The 19,588-nt window shown below is 35.6% G+C and overlaps 2 protein-coding genes across 7 annotated transcripts in view; one reads left to right on the forward strand and one right to left on the reverse strand.

The window, feature by feature from the left end:
• The window catches only part of LOC112456604, a 200,900-nt gene that overhangs the window by 145,488 nt on the left and 35,824 nt on the right, over positions 1 to 19,588 (forward strand). For all 6 annotated transcript variants that reach the window (XM_025019269.1, XM_025019264.1, XM_025019266.1 and 3 more), the window contains one exon: positions 7,352 to 7,516. In XM_025019269.1, the coding sequence (XP_024875037.1) occupies positions 7,352 to 7,516 (165 nt within the window). The remainder of the gene's footprint in view (positions 1 to 7,351; positions 7,517 to 19,588) is intronic.
• LOC112456605 lies at positions 14,090 to 16,683 on the reverse strand. Its single transcript, XM_025019271.1, has 8 exons — positions 16,425 to 16,683; positions 16,142 to 16,268; positions 15,897 to 16,041; positions 15,554 to 15,829; positions 15,300 to 15,471; positions 14,500 to 15,171; positions 14,233 to 14,401; positions 14,090 to 14,148 (listed from the first exon to the last, which is right to left on the reverse strand). The coding sequence occupies exons 1-7, from the start codon at positions 16,519 to 16,521 to the stop codon at positions 14,268 to 14,270; spliced, it is 1,623 nt and encodes a 540-aa protein (XP_024875039.1). The 5' UTR covers positions 16,522 to 16,683; the 3' UTR covers positions 14,090 to 14,148; positions 14,233 to 14,267.

The following is a 19,588-nucleotide window of genomic DNA, read 5'->3' on the forward strand; positions in this document are numbered from 1 at the left end:
GAAAAATTAAAAAAATCGGTTTCCAGAAAATCGGTAACAAAAAACTATACACATAGTGGCACTCCCCGGAAAATTCTACTCCTATTTCATATACTTTTGGTAAAAATTCGGTTCAGGGGTTTGGGCTGGGCGTTGATGAGTCAGTCAGTCAGTCAGAACAATCGTGAAAAAAACACATTTTACCCCTTTTCATCCCCTTAGGGGTGGAATTTCTAAAAATCCTTTCTTAGTGGATGCTTACGTCATGAGAGAAATACACCCTCCAAATTTCAAGTCTCTAGGTTCAGGGGTTTGGCCTGGGCGTTGATGAGTCAGTCAGTCAGTCAGTCAGTCAGGACATCTTCCTTTATACATATATATAGATAAATAATAGTTTGCAATTGTTTTTCTGCAACAGCATTTTGCTATTCAATCATTGCAATATAACTTTAAAAGATACAATCTTCATCAAGAAGTACATATCTGTTACCCGTTTTGTGTTCCTATTACGTTTTCATTAATTTAACATGGACTTTTGTCGCATAGCCAACTTACCTTATTATCGGGGCAAGTTGGCTACAATGCAGCATGTTCGTATTTCACTTATTACAAAGAAACTATACAGTATACAGGAGCATTCCTGGCATGAAAATGTAGAGAAAGGTTCTCTCTATCATATTAGTACCCACTGTTTAATCATGATAATTAGTTGTTTAAAAACTCAAATGCCGAAATTGTGAAAACACTGCCAACGAGCCCCGGTCTCCCCTAATGGCTTTCTCTTCCTTCGTGCAGGCTCAAAAGCATTTGGCAGAAATTTCGGCGAAATCCATTTGTGTCGACTACCCTTTATTACGGAGCAGAGACAATATGACTATTTTGAGTGCTTTTGCATCGACAGTAAGCCTTAGAAAACAAAAATGGAAGTAAACGAGGATGAGTAAAAGCTAGAAAAAGAAGGAGACAGGGTTATAAGAGGTAAGACAGAAAGAAAAGATACGGGTTGGTGATAAAAACCCGTGAACATTTTTCGCCGTTGCCTGGTAAAGAAAATAGGGGAGCGAGCGAAAACAAGGGAGAGGAACCACAGGTTGTATCTTTTATGCGCGTCATCCTTTCTCGCGGAAACGATGACAAAAGATTAGACACGAGCGAGACAGAATGACACGTCTCCCGAAGGGAAGTATTGTGAAAAATGATATAGCGTTTTGGTGCATTAAGAAAAAAGTCACAGGACGAAATTTTGTTTGGAAAATTACATCGGGATAAATAAAATAAAGGTGGGTGCTTTTTAACAAAAGACTATATTTTCCAAACACTTTGATAAATGACAAATTATATTAATTATTAAACACGTGCAATAATACAGCACACAAAAAATTCTATTCGAATATTTTAATATTGAAATATACTTTTACATTCTATATATTTTGTATATCCACAAATGTGTGAGTTACATGCGAGAGAATTACGATTCCTTTTCCATTAAATAACATATCCTGCAGCTGAAATATTAAAATTATTCTAATTACTCTCTAACATAAATCAAAAAGCGTACAAATGAAAATAATCTTCATAAAATATATTTTAGAATTATAATTAGATTACAAAAATTATTGAACATCGATGGGAAACCAAATTTCTCACAGCGGAACGGAATTATTATACGTATTTTTCCAATGTGAGTGGCGACAATTTAAATTGATGTCGGAACATTAAGATAGTTAAATTCTACATAACCCGAGCGTCATTTGAATTTGAAAAGCTACAATCGTAATGGCGGAAACTTGAGTTCAAGAGACGCGGACGGTGCTTTTAGCTTAAAGTTTCGGCGACTATTGGCATATATATACAAGTGCATGGCACACAGATCCAAAAGTGACATTCGACACGAGTGTACGTATGTGCGTATATGCACGACAACGCGATATTATATTCGATGTCGGCGGAAGAGAACTTTGATGAAGTTTGGCCTGCAGTTGTACATGTGGGAAGTTTCCAAAAAGCCATTGTATATTCAATGTGTGTGTGGGTGGGTTATGCGCGCGCGGAGCGGTTAGTAATTTTGCCCGATGACAATCTGAATTGCACCGTATTATAATTGAAACACGCACAATACTCGAGCTGCAATCTTCCTGTAACCGTGTATTGTGGATTTATCGCTCGAATCTGATTTCAATTAGAAGTTGGGTATTACGACAACGGCATTGAACGCAAATAATGATCCAGCAGCGCGTACTGCATTTCGCAGAAAATTTTATGAGCAATTTACGCACGAGGAGTTGCTTATTTATTACGTTTTCAAACGCTTGCGCGCGGTTTAGTCGCAAATTAATATTCTCTTTTTGCCAAAAATATTGATTAAATTTTTAACATTATGTAATTTTCAACACATTAAAAATAATTATAAATTATTCTGCGTAAATTTTGTTTGAAATATATTTAATTATTCATTAATTCACGTACATAGGCGTCTGAATTGCAGACTTGTTTAAAGAAATTAGAAACAAATCATAAACCGACGCAACTAAATGTCTCAAGGTATGTAAGATGATAAGTTAAATCACAGCGACAGACAAAAGCTTAAAATTTAAGTACCCGCTTTCCGCTGGAGTGACTAAGCTTAATGCTGTCTCGTAGATAACAAGGGCTTTTCAGTCGTTTTCGTGCTTGTCGCAGTAGGCTTCAAGTCAAATGATATCTCCAGCTAGTACTGTCTGTATAACGTTAACATCGCAAAAATTTAATTTTTTTAAATTCTACATTTATAGAATTGATTCTAGATTAAAATTAATTTATTACAACAAATGCAGTTGTGAAATTAATTCTGAATTAAAATTTTAATTTCATATATCTGCATTTGTAAAATAAATAATATTATACGATATGTATATTTAAAAACGATATTGAAAAACACGCATAATAATTCCATTCCGCTGTGAGCGGGTTTCGCGTCGGTGTTCAATAATATTTTGTAATAATTATAATTTTAAAATATATATTTAATTATATATTTTCTAAATATATAATTTTAAATATAGAAGATTATTTTTATTTGCACGCATTTAATAAAATATGATAATAAACGGACATGGTTGTGATACAAACGAGGAAATAAGATCACTGGTCAACTATTAACACTCACAATAACTACGTAAACTTTCAAAAAGATTGCGCGAAAAGTTTCCCTTTTTATTCAGCTGACTTCAGTATTTTATTAGGCCTTATCCACTTTCACCAAATGGCGACATTAAGAGGTATTTTAAAAGCTTTTCTCCGTTATGAATAAGGCATAAGACACGAAATAAATAAAATTGACTTACCGCTTGATACTATTCTTAAGTAAAACATTTCTCGAATGATTGCAGCAAAATAGACTTGAAACGAATTTTTGGACAAATTGCACAATGTACAAATTCTTCTAACAAACTTTTTTATTTTTCTTTAAAATAAATGATATTTAACACGGTTCTTCGTGCGAAGAAATTATTTCCATTTAAACGGCGACTAATTGTCCTGCCGCTAATATAGTCAAGACTCAATTGATTTTTAATTTCAAAAGCAGTATAAAATAAATTACTTTTAGAGAGTCTTGCAACTTGATGATCTAGCTTGTTTTCGTCGTCTGTCCGTTTGAGTACCGTTTTAACACTCCCATGTTCTTAAAATTATTTTATAATATTCGTGAAAATGCAACCATTTATACCAGACACTTTTGCAAAGTCAATTTTTCTGCTATTTTTTTCTAACATTTTTCTGTCATATTTACGCAGTTTATATATAACTCGAACTACATTTGTTTGTTTATATTATGTATTAGATATATGGCAGAAATGTGTAGTTATTCCAGTTTTCATTTTTGTCGTAAAGATTTTATTTGTAAAGATGTTTCCATTAGTTTGACATTGTTTCTAGTCTTTAGTCTTACAATTAGTAAAAATGTATTTAAAAAAAAACGCTTATAATTATACGTACAAAATTATATTGTATTTTATGTTTCTTTTAATTTTAACGCACATGTCTCAGAAAAAAATAAACAACATTTTTTAAAAAGTATCTAGTTTCTCAACTTTTGTTAATAGGTGTATATTTCTGTAAGATGTAGGTAGCATGTCAATCATTAATTAATGCTGATTTAGCCTTAGTCGCAAATAGTTAATTGACTCGTCGCGTCCACGTAGTTAATTGAACCAAGTCAATAAACATCATCGTACACACGTCGGCTAAACAGTTCGCTAATGAGAGTAAACAGATACGAGTTAAGTGTCCTACAAGACGATGACGCCGTCATTTCTCACGTAGAAAACAGTATGAAAATGTTTTACTATGTTCTAAAACAACTATAGGTTGGATGAGGTAATCTCAATTCAAATCGAGCGCTAAAAAGCATTACCTCATCTTTAATATAGAGCACGGACAGGTAATCACATCAAACAAACATATACAATAGCTAAGTTTGGTATTACCTATCTTTGTTTAGTGCCACGAATATTATTAAACATTTATATTTTATTATTATTACTTATTAGAATATTAAACATTTATTTTGCATTATTATTAAAATTGGATGCTGCTGATAAAACTTCCAATACTATAAATAATTGTTAAGTTACATAAATTTTCTTTTGTTATGTGTTTTATATTTTAATATATTGTTTAATTATAATTAAAAGATTATTTATATTTCTCTATGTAGATAGAATCGCAACTATGTTGCAATACATAAATTCAGCGAAATTCATGGTAATAATAATAATTTAATCTAATAGATTACTCAGCAATTTGAAAGTTGTTTCCGCTGTTAAATATATTTGTATTATCTGCGTACGCGCATGTAGCCATTAAAAGATTAATTTAGTCTAAAGTTTCGACGGGAGGTATTTATAGGAATTTGTTAGAAATTGTGGAAATTCGGGACAAGAAGGATGGCACGCGCGGGATGCCTCGTGTCTCGTGAAATTCGTCCGCGAAATTGGAGAATGGAGGCTGAACGGATAAAAAGGCCGCGATGCGCGAAGATGTGGACCTGACGCGGCGCGGTGGAAGCTCGAATCTCGCATTAAACGCTTGAATATTCGACGCAATGTCTCGAAGATATCTTGAGAATTTCCCGTTTCTATCCCGTTATATAGTATATGACGTAAGTCGGTGACATGTGTGATATAAACTCGCAAAACTGGAAAGTAATAATCTCGACTTAGCATTGAAACGACAGTTTTAATAGTAGATTGTTTTAGACTTTATGAAAAATGTTTATTGTGTCTCCAGCCGTAAAAAGAAAATATTGGAATGACACTTTTCTGAAGATTATGTAGATATATATTATATTGATAGAAAAATTATATTTTTATATTCGTAAAACGCTAAGCGATTTCACACTTTTCTTTAATTTGTAAAATATTTAAGAATTAGAAAATTTAATATGTTTTCGGAAATTTTCGACATAGCCTTCGAGCAAGAACTGTTGATACAGATGAAGAAAGATACAGCTGATAATAAAGTATTAAACTTATGTAAGATAAATCGCATTAAGTCGCATTAAATTCTCATGATTTTAATGCAAAAGTGACTTTATAGCACTCAAGAGGCATCGAAGACGAAGTGGGTGATGGGTCGTCTTCTTACCGGACGACACTCTCGCGAAAACTTTCTCGCTTTCTTCCAGGGACGGCTCTGCATATTTCCTGACATTTAAACTTATTCAGCGTAACTTGCGACAAGCGACGAGACAAGAAGGAGGCAAGAATGTATATCATAGCCGCCGCAACGATAACTTACTTTTTCCCTGCTTGGCCGTCTGATTTCCCCTCGCTTTAGTCTTTATGATTCTCATGAATACCGAATTGTTCCTTTCTTATATCTCGCACTTGAATTTTCTCTTTGTGGCCATGGAAATTGGCTGCGCATCGAGCCGATTGAGCGAAAAAAGAAAGATGCACATCTCTTCATCTCATCTGCTCGAGAAAAGATTATATAACGTTATCTTACAGACTTCGGAATAAGAGGTGAATGATAGAATATGCGCAGACTAGTATTATAGTTCACGATGATGAAGATTTACGACGTAATACGCGGATATTACATCTTTTGAAACTATTTTATATTTGCGAAACAAGAAATTAGCAAAAAGTTGTCGTATTTTCAAATATATAAAAATTTAGGTAATTCGAATATCGTATTTAATTTTTTTTCTAAGTATTTATTGAAATAAAAGTTTCCTTTTTTAGCGCCACAATTGCTAATATGCGTCTATATTTTCTTTGCAATGTATTTATAAAAACTGATAATTGCAGTTCAAGCAAATTGCAGAATTTGCTCTTACAATATCGTAATTAGCGAACTTGTTGGTCAGCTACCGTGCTCGAGCTGACCTCAGTTTTACCAGTTTTAAGGGGGAAAAAGCAAAGACCGCGGGGGTTACGTCGCGGGAGCACGAGAATAACGAAAGTTTCGCTTCAATTGGGTGAACGTCGACGGTTTCAGGCGACGCCGGAAATCGAGAGAACGTGGTCCGATATCCTTCGTGTTCCTGTTCGATTTAACTTCGAGGACGAAGTTGCGCGTTCACGTTGTCATGAAACTTTATCATCACCGCAACAATAATATTTTTATGTTAGCGGTAGCAACTCCGTTAATCTCAGACGAAGCCGGGCGCGACGCTCAAGAGTTCCAGTGATACTAGTTGAATTATATACAGCGAAATATGTAGAATCATCTTTTTCATTCATTCTTTCGTAATGTCGCAATTTTAATGCGAAATCAATGTAATATTTTAATTGTTATGAATTTTACAATTATATCTGTTGTAAAATAAACGAAATTCACTACTAAAGTCAACAATGTAACATTTCGAGCAGCATATTTCGAGTCGCAGTGCAAGCGGTTTATATGGTCCGTGTGTCAAAAAACCCAGTTCCATCGATTCTCTGTGTAAATATACTTTTATTCTGCTGACTTTTGATCCTCTGATTCGCTTGCCTATTGATTCACAAAATTCAAATACTATTATGTACTCATGGCGGACAAATATTTTTTTATGAAAGAATTGCTCAATCAAAAATGTCTGATAAGTCACGTTTCAAAGAACAGACCTTTTGTATCTCAAAAATGGTTCGATAAATATTATTTCACGACCTAATACATATACAATTTATATATAATTACACGTTATACTGAATTTTAGTAATTAGATGTAATTGCACATTGTAAATATCATATAGTGAAAATATAGTGAAAATTATCTATCGCGTAAAGAACTTGGCAATAACTCGCTCGAAATTTTCGAATCACATAAAAAATTTAGATCGCGAGCGCGCGAAGAGTTCTTTTTTTTCATTACACTAAGCCACGTCGCTTTTTTATATTGTTTCAGACATGCATTGGCTCGTTTGCACCTGCATCCTCACGGCGACGACGGTGCTTTCCTGCCGGCAGAGCGAGTTTCAGTGCGCCAACGGGCATTGCGTCGCCCTCAACAAAGTCTGCAACGTTGTCGACGACTGCGGAGATGGGAGCGACGAGACGCGTCCGTGTTCACGTAAGTGAAACTTTTACTTTCGATCTTGCCGCTCGCGGAAGGCTTAAAGGGGGCTTTTAACGCGCCGCGCCGGCAAATGCATATCCACTCGACGAACTAACGTAGAAATTGCGATGGCGCGACAAACGGATCGGAGATTGTTAAAGTTAGTTGGGACATTTCGAAATGTTTATTATTCGTCGTACTAAACGTTGAGAATGATATATGAATCTATAGGAGTCGTAAAGAAAGTTCAACAAGCTCTCTATAATTTGGTTAAATATGTTAAAACTTAGGAGAACTTGTCACTTTGACGTATTTTCATGGTAACTGCAATTCATATTAACGGTATACGTAAGTAAAGTTATATTTGCAGTAACAAATCATCCGTTTTCTACACTTTAATTAAATTTTTTTTCGCCGTGAACTAATCCAGTTTGTGAGAAGGCATGGGGCCGAATCGCGGATCAAAGGTCCGTTTGCAGCTCGCAATCGCGAGTATTTTGGTCTCAGTTTTCATCGCCGGGGTGTTCTAGGACGGTAATTGATCCCTTCATTGTTCTCTGGCAGGTATAGCTTCGATACTCGCTTCGAAACGTGCCTTGTTGCGATTGCCGGCAAAGGCTGCGCAGGAATTTCTACTTCGTTAGAAACGCCGACCTCTCCGCTTTCTTCCCCCGCGGGGAACGAACCAGTCGATGCCTCGCAACGTGTAAAGACAGAATGAAATTCCAACGATGTTAGGATGTTATACAAGAGTAATATTACAACGTAGTGGTGTTCAAAGATAGATCCCGTCGGAAACGTGATATTTCACGCAACACCATATATTCGCGAATGTCAAAATTTTAAACGTTGAATATACATAATACATTTGAATATTGTGGATTAAAAATAAGCGCGTGGGGTGTGTTGAAATCATAGTGACAATTATAATTTGAATATTATAATTGCCGAGTACATATGATTTATTTTGATGATAATGATATCTGCTTTTTTATTGTAACATAATAAAATTGAATCAACATTATTTGTGTTCACATAGAGAATATTAAATTTTAAAATAAGATTAAACTGCAGTCTTTATCGTTATAATATGAATATTCTCTATCCAATATTTTTTGCTTTCCATTAATAAAAATTATTTTTCAATAATAAGAATATATTTTTCTTTATTAAATTATGTATATATAATGCTTTAATGCAAATAATTTATTCTTGTTTACGTATTTATCCTTGTAACGCTGTATAATCTTATTTTAAGATTTATATATATGTCAAAAGCAAAAATATTCTCTAAATCAAAATGTTCTTTTTTTCTGTGTATAGACACGTAGGAATAAAGTTATAATTACAGTAGTAAAATTGACTGAATAAAAACTTAAAAGCGATCTAAAGCTTTTACATAAAATAGAAATCGCAATTATTTATATTTACAAAATAATCCATTTATGGGTTTATAACATTTGTGCGTGGATTCATATTTATGGCAACAATTTAATATCTCTCTTTGGTTGCAGGCGTTTTCGTGTAAATAGTCTCTGAAAATAAAATTTCGTAGGCAATTAATAAATATTTTATATTTCCATGTGTGACCGCTTTTGTATTGCGACAGATCTTATACAAATGAATTGTAATTGTATAATATATGAAGATCAGAAGTACATTGCGTTTATTAAAATTAACGATGACAAAAAAACGTGCAAATCTCTTTCTCGCCGGTGTGATGAAACCGTCAATGTGGAGAATATATCGATAAACATTTTGCTTAACCGATTTTGTTGTGTCGCAGCGAGCGAAAAAAAGATCAGAAAATGTGTGTATTGTCAATAAAAATACATTGGGACTGAAATGTTGAACTGTCACTTTAACGCAATGTTCCTCACGTTGAGTTGAATTGACGGTAACAGACTGAAAGTTGCAACCTCGCTCTCGCCAGTTGACGCAAATGATTCCTCGACATTTATCTGCGGAATAAATAAATTTTGTCCGTATTAAACAATTATTATAAAGTGGGCCTGTTCGCGCGGAACTGCGTCTGCTGTTGTGCGGTGAAATCCGTGGGATCAGCAATATCACAAAATGAAAATGAGATTGTTTAACGTAATGGCTTACCGTCGTATAATAGAAAAATTGAAGTTGGCGCGAAGTTGGTGAGTACAGCGGCCACTTCATTTCACGAGAATCTACGACGTGCCCAACGAGATGATTCTATACGTAAAAGAGACGCTCCCCTTAGTCAGACCTGCCTGTTATCGACAGATCGTGATAAAATAGAGCAGTTCGCAAGCGGGCAATTCGGTGGCAAAAAAATGGGCTCGTCCCTTAATCGTACGTATACGTGTCCACCTTTCCTCGACATCTAATTTCGAGCGATTTATTTTTCTCCCTCGGCATACCCGTTAAAGGTGCCAACTGCCACGTCTGCTTATCAAAATTTAGGTGTTCATCATTAAAATGATCATCGCAATAATCATTTGTAACTTGTATAAATCATCTTTGTTTAAATGTTAAGTAAACTAAGTTTATAATTTTAGGATCTCTTTCTCTCCGAGAAAATCAGAAGTACCATTAAAGTTTCCAAGAACGAGATTCGAAGAAAATGTTTTATTTTAATGCTTAGCTTGTTAAAGATTTGACAGTGAAAGCAGATAAATGTAACTCGCATAAAAGCATTTTATTAATGCTTTTCAACTTAAGTATTTAATTTAAATTTAACGGTGCCTCAGGCTTATTTGGAAAGCAGTAATCACATTTTCGCCTCGCTGCAGTTTGTCGAAAACTGGGCGGAATTCGTCCGACTGTCAATTACAATTTAAGCAGATGCGTACGGCGTCTGAGAAGGGTCCCGGGTAAATCCCCGACCGGCTCTTCACTCTAAGAAAACCAACCCTCGCCACGCGCGCACAATAAAACGCTCGCCAAAATACACGGCGGACGTTTCCATGGCTGCCCGGAATTTACTGAATACTCCGGCGGGGCCATCAGCGACGTCGTAGTCGTTTAATCTACCAGGGGTTTTTGCCTAAATCCCCACGTGCACGGACGAAATGCCCCTGCCTTGTATATCCCCCTTTCACCTCGGTGGCGCTTGGCTGCAAAACCAGCCAGCCAACCAACCGAGCCGTCCCTTTCCAAAATCCAGCATCGCGCGTATATATGCTTGGCGTATAATTAACCCAAGTTACGAGATGCGTTTATACACGGTGTGTATACACGACGGCATGCGGCACGAGTAGGAAATTACTTCTGGCAACGTGGACATTCCTTTATTTGCGCGAGCGACAATAGGTTCTTCGCCACGCACGCGGAATGAAAACGCTTCTGATTTCGTTCGCGTCGTTACGTTGCGTTACGTCGAAATGCCTCCTCGTTGATCGATTTTAGATCCCGACTATTCTGCGTTTGTGAAATAATGTGAAAATGAAAACAAATTGAATGCCGTAAACTCCCTGAATTGACAGAATAAATTCTCTAAAGTTAACTATAAAAGTCAAAGAGTGAAATATTATTTAAAACAAGTGAAATGCAAGTGTAACGAAAAGTGAAAATTGAGCCTGTGCACTTCTAGTAATTTGTCACTCAAAAAGAGTAAAATTGCGTTCTATAAGTTTGAGTGAAAAGGCACTCTTTTCGAGTGCAGCGAATTATGTCATTCTACAATTTTGAGTGAAAAATTTCACTCTGGTGGAGTCATTTATCGGTCAATTAGTTAATCGTACGTGATTCACTATAGCTTTAAAGTGAGATCATATCAGTCCGATAAAGTAGCCGGTCTAAAAATTTGAGTGAAAAATTCACTCCTATCTTATGAGTGCCCACATTTACTCTAATTAGAGTGACAACCCTCTTTCTTTTGGAGTGACTATCGCAATCACATTAATTCTTTAATGTATTAGTGGCGAAACCACTCTATAAGATTTAGAGAGAAAACTTTATCTCGCGTTTATGGAAGGCAATTTTTGTAAAATATAGCGTATAATACAGTTTGCTGCATTATCTTTATTCATTTTTGATAAATGACTGCACCTGTTATTTATTTTGGCTCTTTGTAAGAAAAATAGCATGGGACATTATCCAAACATGACATATTACGAGAAGGTCAATTATTTCGCGATTCATAAATCTTATCGTTTATTCGCGTTAATTGATCTATGCGGAGGCACAACCCCGTTACAGGCGGTAAACCTTAAGCAACTTATAAAGACATTAACTCCGTGCAGGGGAGTAATTAACCTAAATTACCACCTGCAGAGTAAGTGCGGAGCGCAATAACAAATGCGTTTTATTGGTGCAAGAACATTCGATTGCAGGAAGCGAATTCTCCTCTCGTTAACATAATATACGCGACATTGCGCGGAGTTAATAAATGTACATTACGAGAGCGTATTAAGTTCCCACTTTCAGTCGAGTAACGCCGAGTTTCGCCGGGACGGAAAGGGTTGCTTGAAGAACGTTGCAAGTTATCTCCTTCGTCGTACGAGGGTGCAAGCGAAACATTCTAGTCACGTATCGGTAAAGCCTAGGTATTGTGCGGACCGGAGAGAAAAATCGTTCTGCAAAAAGAGGTCGCAATGCTCTCGTATATTCGACATCAAAGTTCAGACGAGAAGAGGCGCAATTTTTGGATTATATATCTATAGACTGTAATAATAATAATAATAATAATTTTGCTTGCTTGACTGCTTAATTCTCCTATCTTAATTTATAAAATAATTTCCAAAATTAGTGTTTATTATTTTTACCTTTTACTATATTTTTTTTACCGTTTTTCTCCTTTACTTACGTAACAAATTAAATTTTATGGTATGTCTGAAATGCATTACATTGGGTACACGATATAGTTCAGAAGGCAACATAGAATCTATGTATATAAAATAATATATTCCGCAAGCAACAGAGGAACGATTATTCGGGGTATGACTTGACTGAGAATTTTCTGAATGACATTATCGATTAGAGTCCTCTCACGCGGCGGAAGACGTCGGTTCGACGATTGCACCATTAAATGTCCCATTTATCTTCCTCGTACCTCAATGCGAAACTTTTGAAATAAAATAGCTTGATAGTCGACCTCCCACCGTTACATCGGCTCATAAAAGGACACAATTTCTCTCTCGACTGGAAGCCTCGGCTCCTCGAAAAAGGAAAGGTGCAGGCTCGCCAAAGTTACGACAGGTAATAACAAACTTTCGTATTATTCTTCCTTCTTGCGACACAAATGAAACGCTCGAGCAAGCGGGTTAATTTATATCAATTACACCGGCTGATGCGATTAGATCTGAGGAGGATAACGAAAGAACAAGGAAAAGGGGGCCAGTTAAGAAGTTATCTCCCATATCACATGTTTGATACTTTTTCTACCAATTACTGAAAAAGGCTACGCGTCCATCCAACTGACAACTCCTTTGGAATCTTCTTTCCTATTCTTTCGTTACCTAATTAGGCATCGTTTGCATGAGGAAATAATTTTTTGAACGAATACGTCGGAATATGAAACAATTTCCACAAGACGAGACAAATTGCCTGTTACGAGCGACTTAAAGCCGAAAATATGTGCGTGATATACGAAACATGTAATAACGTTTATAAGATGTCGCATTTCTCCTTTCCCGTTCCTAAAATTAATGTTCTTCCGAAATAAAAGGAAATTTGCGTGCCACGAGAGCATTAGACGGAAACACAATAATAATTTCAGAAGTAATTAGAAAGCTTGTGAAGCATCGCGGATATTATCGTGCATTATCCGCAGTGTGATTACGCACAAGTCATAATGTTCCGCAAAGCGAGTGCAGAAAGTAGGATTTTAACGAGCTTATTTTTATAAAAGCTCAGTGCTTTTTCTTTTTCCACTACCTGCAGACAGAAGGGGTATAGAGACATGAAGGGTATCTTTTCCTTTCTGTCTTATTTCTCTCACGGTCCCGTTTCTCCCAGCGGAAGTAAACGGCTGTAACTCGCTCGGCGCTCTCTAGTGAAATTGCGGGAGCCAAAATTGCACGGGGGCACGGTATATATATATATATATATATATATATATATATACACGCATAAAGGAGACCGAAACTCTCGCGGAGAGTACATAATCGTGACACTCGGTGAGCAAGCATTTATTTATAATACATGCCGCGAAGTTGTCGCCGTTGATATCTACGCGCTGGAGATGCACCTGTACACAAAATGCATATTAGCCATTTAACTTCTTGTAAGAATCCAAAGTTACTTCGGAAGTATACATATAATCGTTGTTAGCTTTATAAGAGTACATGAGATTGTTAACTCTTCACAAATAATTCCACAAGCAACACAATGAAAGTACGAGCAAATATGCTTTATATATAGTTATATTAGTTTAATTCTTTGTTTTCCATACATTTACAAATGTAATAACAAAAATAATATCTGTCTTGCTTAATTCATCTATAATGTAACAGAACTGAACTTGTGTGATGAAAAATATGTTTTGCTTGATTAATGTAGAATATAACAGAACTTTACTTTTACTTATGTAATGTATAGAATTTTTTAACACATTGAAACTATGTTGGATTATATATAAGAACCAGAGAACTTAAATAATGTTCTTTTTTTTTCTTCAAAATAAAGCGAAGTTACTCTTTGTGCTCTTCGTAAAAACTTATTGAACTCGAATGCTGAAAAAAGTAAAATTAAAAATTAGAGTCCTAAAATAGTGAAATTAATTGCGTCGAGTATTTGAGATAGGAACATTTTAATACCTGATGCTTTGTCGTCAGAATCATTGTCAGTTTTATTATCCCGTCGCGGAGTAGGTATGTTTCGGGGAAGGAGCCATTTGTGTGTCTTCTTCGGCACAAATTGGCGATATATTGGAAGTCGGAGATAATCTGTAATTACACAGCGATCCCTCGCACAATGATGGCGCACCTACAATAAAGTTTGTGTAATTTATTTACATTTATAACAAATAAATACATCTAATTTTTTCAATTATAAAAGACGAGCAACTTAATTATAATCACAACCTTTTGATATGAAATCCTGATCGAAGGAACTCATATTGCTGTCACAGTATTCGTAATTCGTCGGAGAAAACATACTGCTTGCGGCAACAGTCGGCGGGCGCTGAACGGGTTTCGCCATTAACGGCGTAACATTGAAATGTACGGGTTCTATCTTTTTAATCTTCGGGACCGACAGGGCCGAAGATTTCAAATCCATTTCTTTAACAATAGTCGACGGCTGAGGAGTAGTTATTTTATTGATACTTTCTATACTATCCTGCCTTTGAAGTCGCATCCTTTTTGCTTTAATTTCGTCCTGTGTATTCTTGGCGGCACTATGCTTGAGCGGGCTTTCTTTTGTAATACGGTAGCTTGGTTGCGTTTTAACGGGCTCCTGCGATTTCTGCGTCTCTTCGTGATGGATCTCTTTCATTTCTACGTCGTTGTCGTCGGCTAAAATCGCTTTCTCAGCACTTGGCTCCGCATTCGATGCTACCGAAGCGGCGCGGGCGGCGCGCGTATCATCTTTTTCCGAAACGATAGTATTTTTCGAATCAGACCTTTCCGTTTCAACTGCAGTAAGCTTGTAATTGTTGTCACGTGTCGCCTCTACGTCCATTCTCTCAGGCGACACCGTAGTGCTCTCGTTTATGCATAACTCCTCCAGGTACAAGGTATTGACGGATATGGTATCTAAAAAGCAAATGACTTTGATATATAGGACAACGCATATGTATATGCATGTGTCCATAAATAAAGCCCTTGTCCTACATATCTAGGTACAAGACAAGGAATTAAAAAAGTATAAAATGAATTTTCACCGTCGAGAGGCTCGTGAGCCCGTTTCCACTGATCCTGTTGCACTCTCGCGCGCATTTGATTTTGCGCGTACATTTCTCGAAACGGTATATTGATCTTCGGCGGCGCCATTTCCAGCATTTGCTGTTTCCTCTGCCTTTTCTGATCCTCCTCCTTCCTGCGCAATACTTGCAGCTACGAAAAGCGACTAATTAAATACTTACTTATACATTGAATATATGTATATTGAAAAATTATTTTAACATAGTCTGGATACCTCCGCTTCGATTGACTGAAACTCTTTCCTGTGATATTTTACATTCACTTTTAGCTTCACCAATTTCTGCTCTAATTTCAAACGCTCTAACATCATAGTGACGAATTCGATTATCCTGCAGCGCGTGCGGATCCAGTTGACACGTCGCCTCTGCTTGACAATCGTTATCATCTCCGCTTTCTTGTAAGACATGACCATATGTTCGATTTTAAGCTTCTCTAAATTGTTCTTGGCCGCGTTCCTGGCCTTTGCCAGTGGAAATTCTTCGTATACATCCTGCTCGTGAACATTTATTTGATTAAATGTTGAAATTGCACGAGTAAACACGAGACTTAATACTTACGCGATATTCGTGCCATGTTTTCTTGTATTCGGCTACAATTTCTTGATACTCTTGCGATCTCAGTTGAATCAGCTTGTATTGATCATCGGCATTTGCTTTCATAGTTTCTAAAGAGTCCGAGGCTTCGTTGATGCTTATATATAACCTGTATGACGCAACAAAATTCCGATACGTAAATTCAAGAAGAATGCAGTATAAAAATATAAAAATGTTAATCGCCAAGATTAGATAATTATTTCGTGTACTTTGTTAAAGTCTCGCTTAATATCAGTTTAATCTTGTTCATCTGCGTGATCTTTCTTTTAAGTTCCTTTCTTCTTTTCAGTTCGCTACGCATCGTCACCTTCAGTTGTTTTATTTCCTCCATATTGGCTAGAAATTATCAACAACATTCTTTTCTCAGCAAGTAGTAGTAAAAGAAAATCGAAAAATCGATAGGTAAAAACGTAAGAGTAATTGCATGAGAATGTCTTTCCTTCCCACTCAAGTTTTACATTTCATTGGAGTGCTACGTCACACTTTACTTACCGTCGAGATTTCCCTTGACTGCCGCAATTTCCATTTTTAAACAGGTTTCTAGCACTTTCACAAATTGAGGATCGTCGTGACTCTCCTGATTATCCATATCTATTATTTTTTTCGTCGAAAATTACTTTTGTGCGATGCGACGCGATACGTGCGTACACCTTGAAGCGACGCTATTTTTTTTGAATGGTCTGAAGTTGTATGCAATCGAGGAACAAGTGTCGCACTTAGCAGGGGCAAATGGTGACTTTTCGGGCCTGCTGCTAATACTATTTCAGGGATCTTTTTTTCGGAAAGAACAAAAAATTGCAATAACGTCAAAAAAAGACAAAAAAATTACTATAAAAACTAATTTTTCTATCATAACTCACAATCGTTTTCTCATTATTTTTATGTCACTATAATTTTATCTGTTTTATCTAGACAACAGCTTATAATAATATTTAAACATTAATAAATATACAATTTGAATAAAATGTACTTATAATAATTAAGTAATATTTATAAAAACTATATAGACGGTTTAACGTTTTATAGAAATAATTAAATTAAATTTATAAGAATAAACTAACTATATACAGGATCTCACGTACAGGGAAGTTGCTGAAACCAATTAGCTTTTATTCTGTAATGCATATACGGATCGGGAAAAATAAAAAATATCGAGAAAAATAAAATTGCGTTTAATAGAAGACATTTGGCAGTTTTATTTGAGTATAATGTTAAGTATAATGGAAAATTTTTACTTAATTTTACTTGATTTTATAAAAAGTAGCAAAAATCAGATATTCTATTAATATGTACGTGTTTTCAAAGTGCACCCCGTTACTATTTCAACAAAAATCAATTGTTTTAAACCGCATAAAACTTTGTGTTAACAATCATTTATTACACCATTACTTTAAAAACATATATTAGAATGTCTGTAATTTTTGCTACGTTTTATAAAATCAAATAAAATTAAGTAAAAATTTTCCATTATAGTATACTCAAATAAGTATACTGCCAAATGCCTTCTATTAAACGCAATTTTATTTCTTCCAACACCTGTATGCGTTAATAATAATAGTTAATTAGTTTCAGCAACTTTCCGTGGGACACCCGTATATATGCATATAAACACTCATAGTATATATAAGTAGTTACACACATAATATATATAAAACATAGATATAAAAAGACAAAAGCAAAAGCTTTTAAATTTAAAAGCAAAAGCTTGTAAATTTTTAATTTTCTTCTGCAATTTGCGTTTATATATTCTTTTATGGCTTTCTTTTATAAGTGACATCTCTTATGATGTTAATTTTTATTGAAATAATTGATAAATAGACCAGTATTTTATCTCTTATTATATATTTGTATACACTCATAAGTGTCGGTTCGGTAATTGTCGCTGTTTGGAGATTCCCTTCTCGTTGCAGCCCTGTTGCTTACATATAAACCCGCCCCTAGCGATTAGCATGGTATGCGGTATAATCGCGTATTAATCCGACAGTAAATTCGATCATTCTAATACAATTGTAAGAAAGAATGGAACGTGCAGAGAATCTTAATTTATCTAAAAGATATTTGAGTTCTTATCAGTGATAAAAGTTACCGAGTGCTTTGCAAGCATTACTTAGCTGCAACGGCGAATCGGAGGAATGGACGCGGCGGAAGTTGGTTATTTAGTTGTTCGCTGTTGGCTCCTATTCGCAACACTTTCAGCGGCTAACTTGTCACGGAACTCGCAAGTTTCCACGAAAACGTGTACCATAAACACGCGTCTACTCACCAGAGGTGAAAGAAAAACGAAAAGACGGAGAGAGAGAGAGAGAGAGAGAGAGAGAGAGAGAGAGAGAGAGAGAAAGAGAGAGAGAGAAACTTGGCCGTATAACGTTTCCCTCGTCTCGCCTTCGCGCCGCAAAAATTACGATAGTTTCGACGGATGGCGGCGTTTAGTTTGGTTTACTCGCCGCGAAAGTTCGATTGTTTGCCAAACGGTCGTAACTTCAGACTGGGCTTCGTTAAAAGCGGGGCCGGCCCCGCGCCAGGCCATACATATATCCTTGCGGTATGCTTTGGCACAAATGTGGCTCCCGCCGATTACGAGAAGGGACGACGCCGATGACCACGAGTGCAAAGCGAAGATAGCGAACGAAGCGAAAAATACGGCCGAACTGATCATAAATCTGGACGAATTTTGTCCGGCGATACGCCGTGTAATATTTAATATTTAGCGTCGTCGTTCTTTACGAATAGCGAAGCCCACTTGATGGTTGCCAAAAGAATAGAAATATCTAAAAATGTGACACTTGTGATAAACAATTATCACGTTGCGCTGAGAAATAAAAATATAGGTACTTCAAAAGTAACAATTTTTTAGCGAAATATCCTACATATCAAATACAAATTAATGGAATGATAAAAGTGATGCATGCATCAATCGAAATTTTATGATTTTTTCCGCCGTTCAATAGGAACCCTTCAAAAAACTATGATTAATAAATCCATCAGCATATAAAATCGACAGAATATCCAATAGTTTAAAGACTTTAAAGGGACAGATGAAAATTTGGTAGCAATTCTGAAATGATATTGGGTGATTTATCTACTTGGTTGCCAAGAAGATAAAAATATCTAAAAATGACATTTGTGACAAACAATTATCACACTGCGTTGAGAAATAAAAATACAGGTACTTTAAAAGTAACTATATATTTTAGCGAAATATCCTATTATATCAAAGACAAATTAATGGAATAATAAAAGTGATGCATGCGTCGATCGAAATTTTATGATTTTTTTCGCTCCGCCGCCGTGCCATTTAATAGGAACCCTTCAACAAACTATAATTAATAAATCCATCAGCATATAAAATCGACAGAATATCCAATGGTTTAGATGGATAGAGATGAAAATTTGATAGCAATTCTGAACGGTGATGTAAAAGGAAAGACTTCAAAAGGTAGAAACATGTTGCATTGTCATTATTTGACAAAGCAACAAACAATTTTGTTTAAATTGAAATACGTATTAATCTCCGATATTTAACTTTCACATAGAAGTCTGTCAATAAATATTTAATGTTTACCTGTAGCTTTATATAAATTATAAATTAATTATTTGGTTAAATTAATTTTATACTTCAAACAACAGATGAAAAAATGCATCGAGAAATCTCAAAT

This window comes from Temnothorax curvispinosus, unplaced genomic scaffold (assembly GCF_003070985.1).
Source record: "Temnothorax curvispinosus isolate PA1 unplaced genomic scaffold, ASM307098v1 QBEX01006993.1, whole genome shotgun sequence".
Taxonomy (NCBI): Eukaryota; Metazoa; Arthropoda; class Insecta; order Hymenoptera; family Formicidae; genus Temnothorax; species Temnothorax curvispinosus.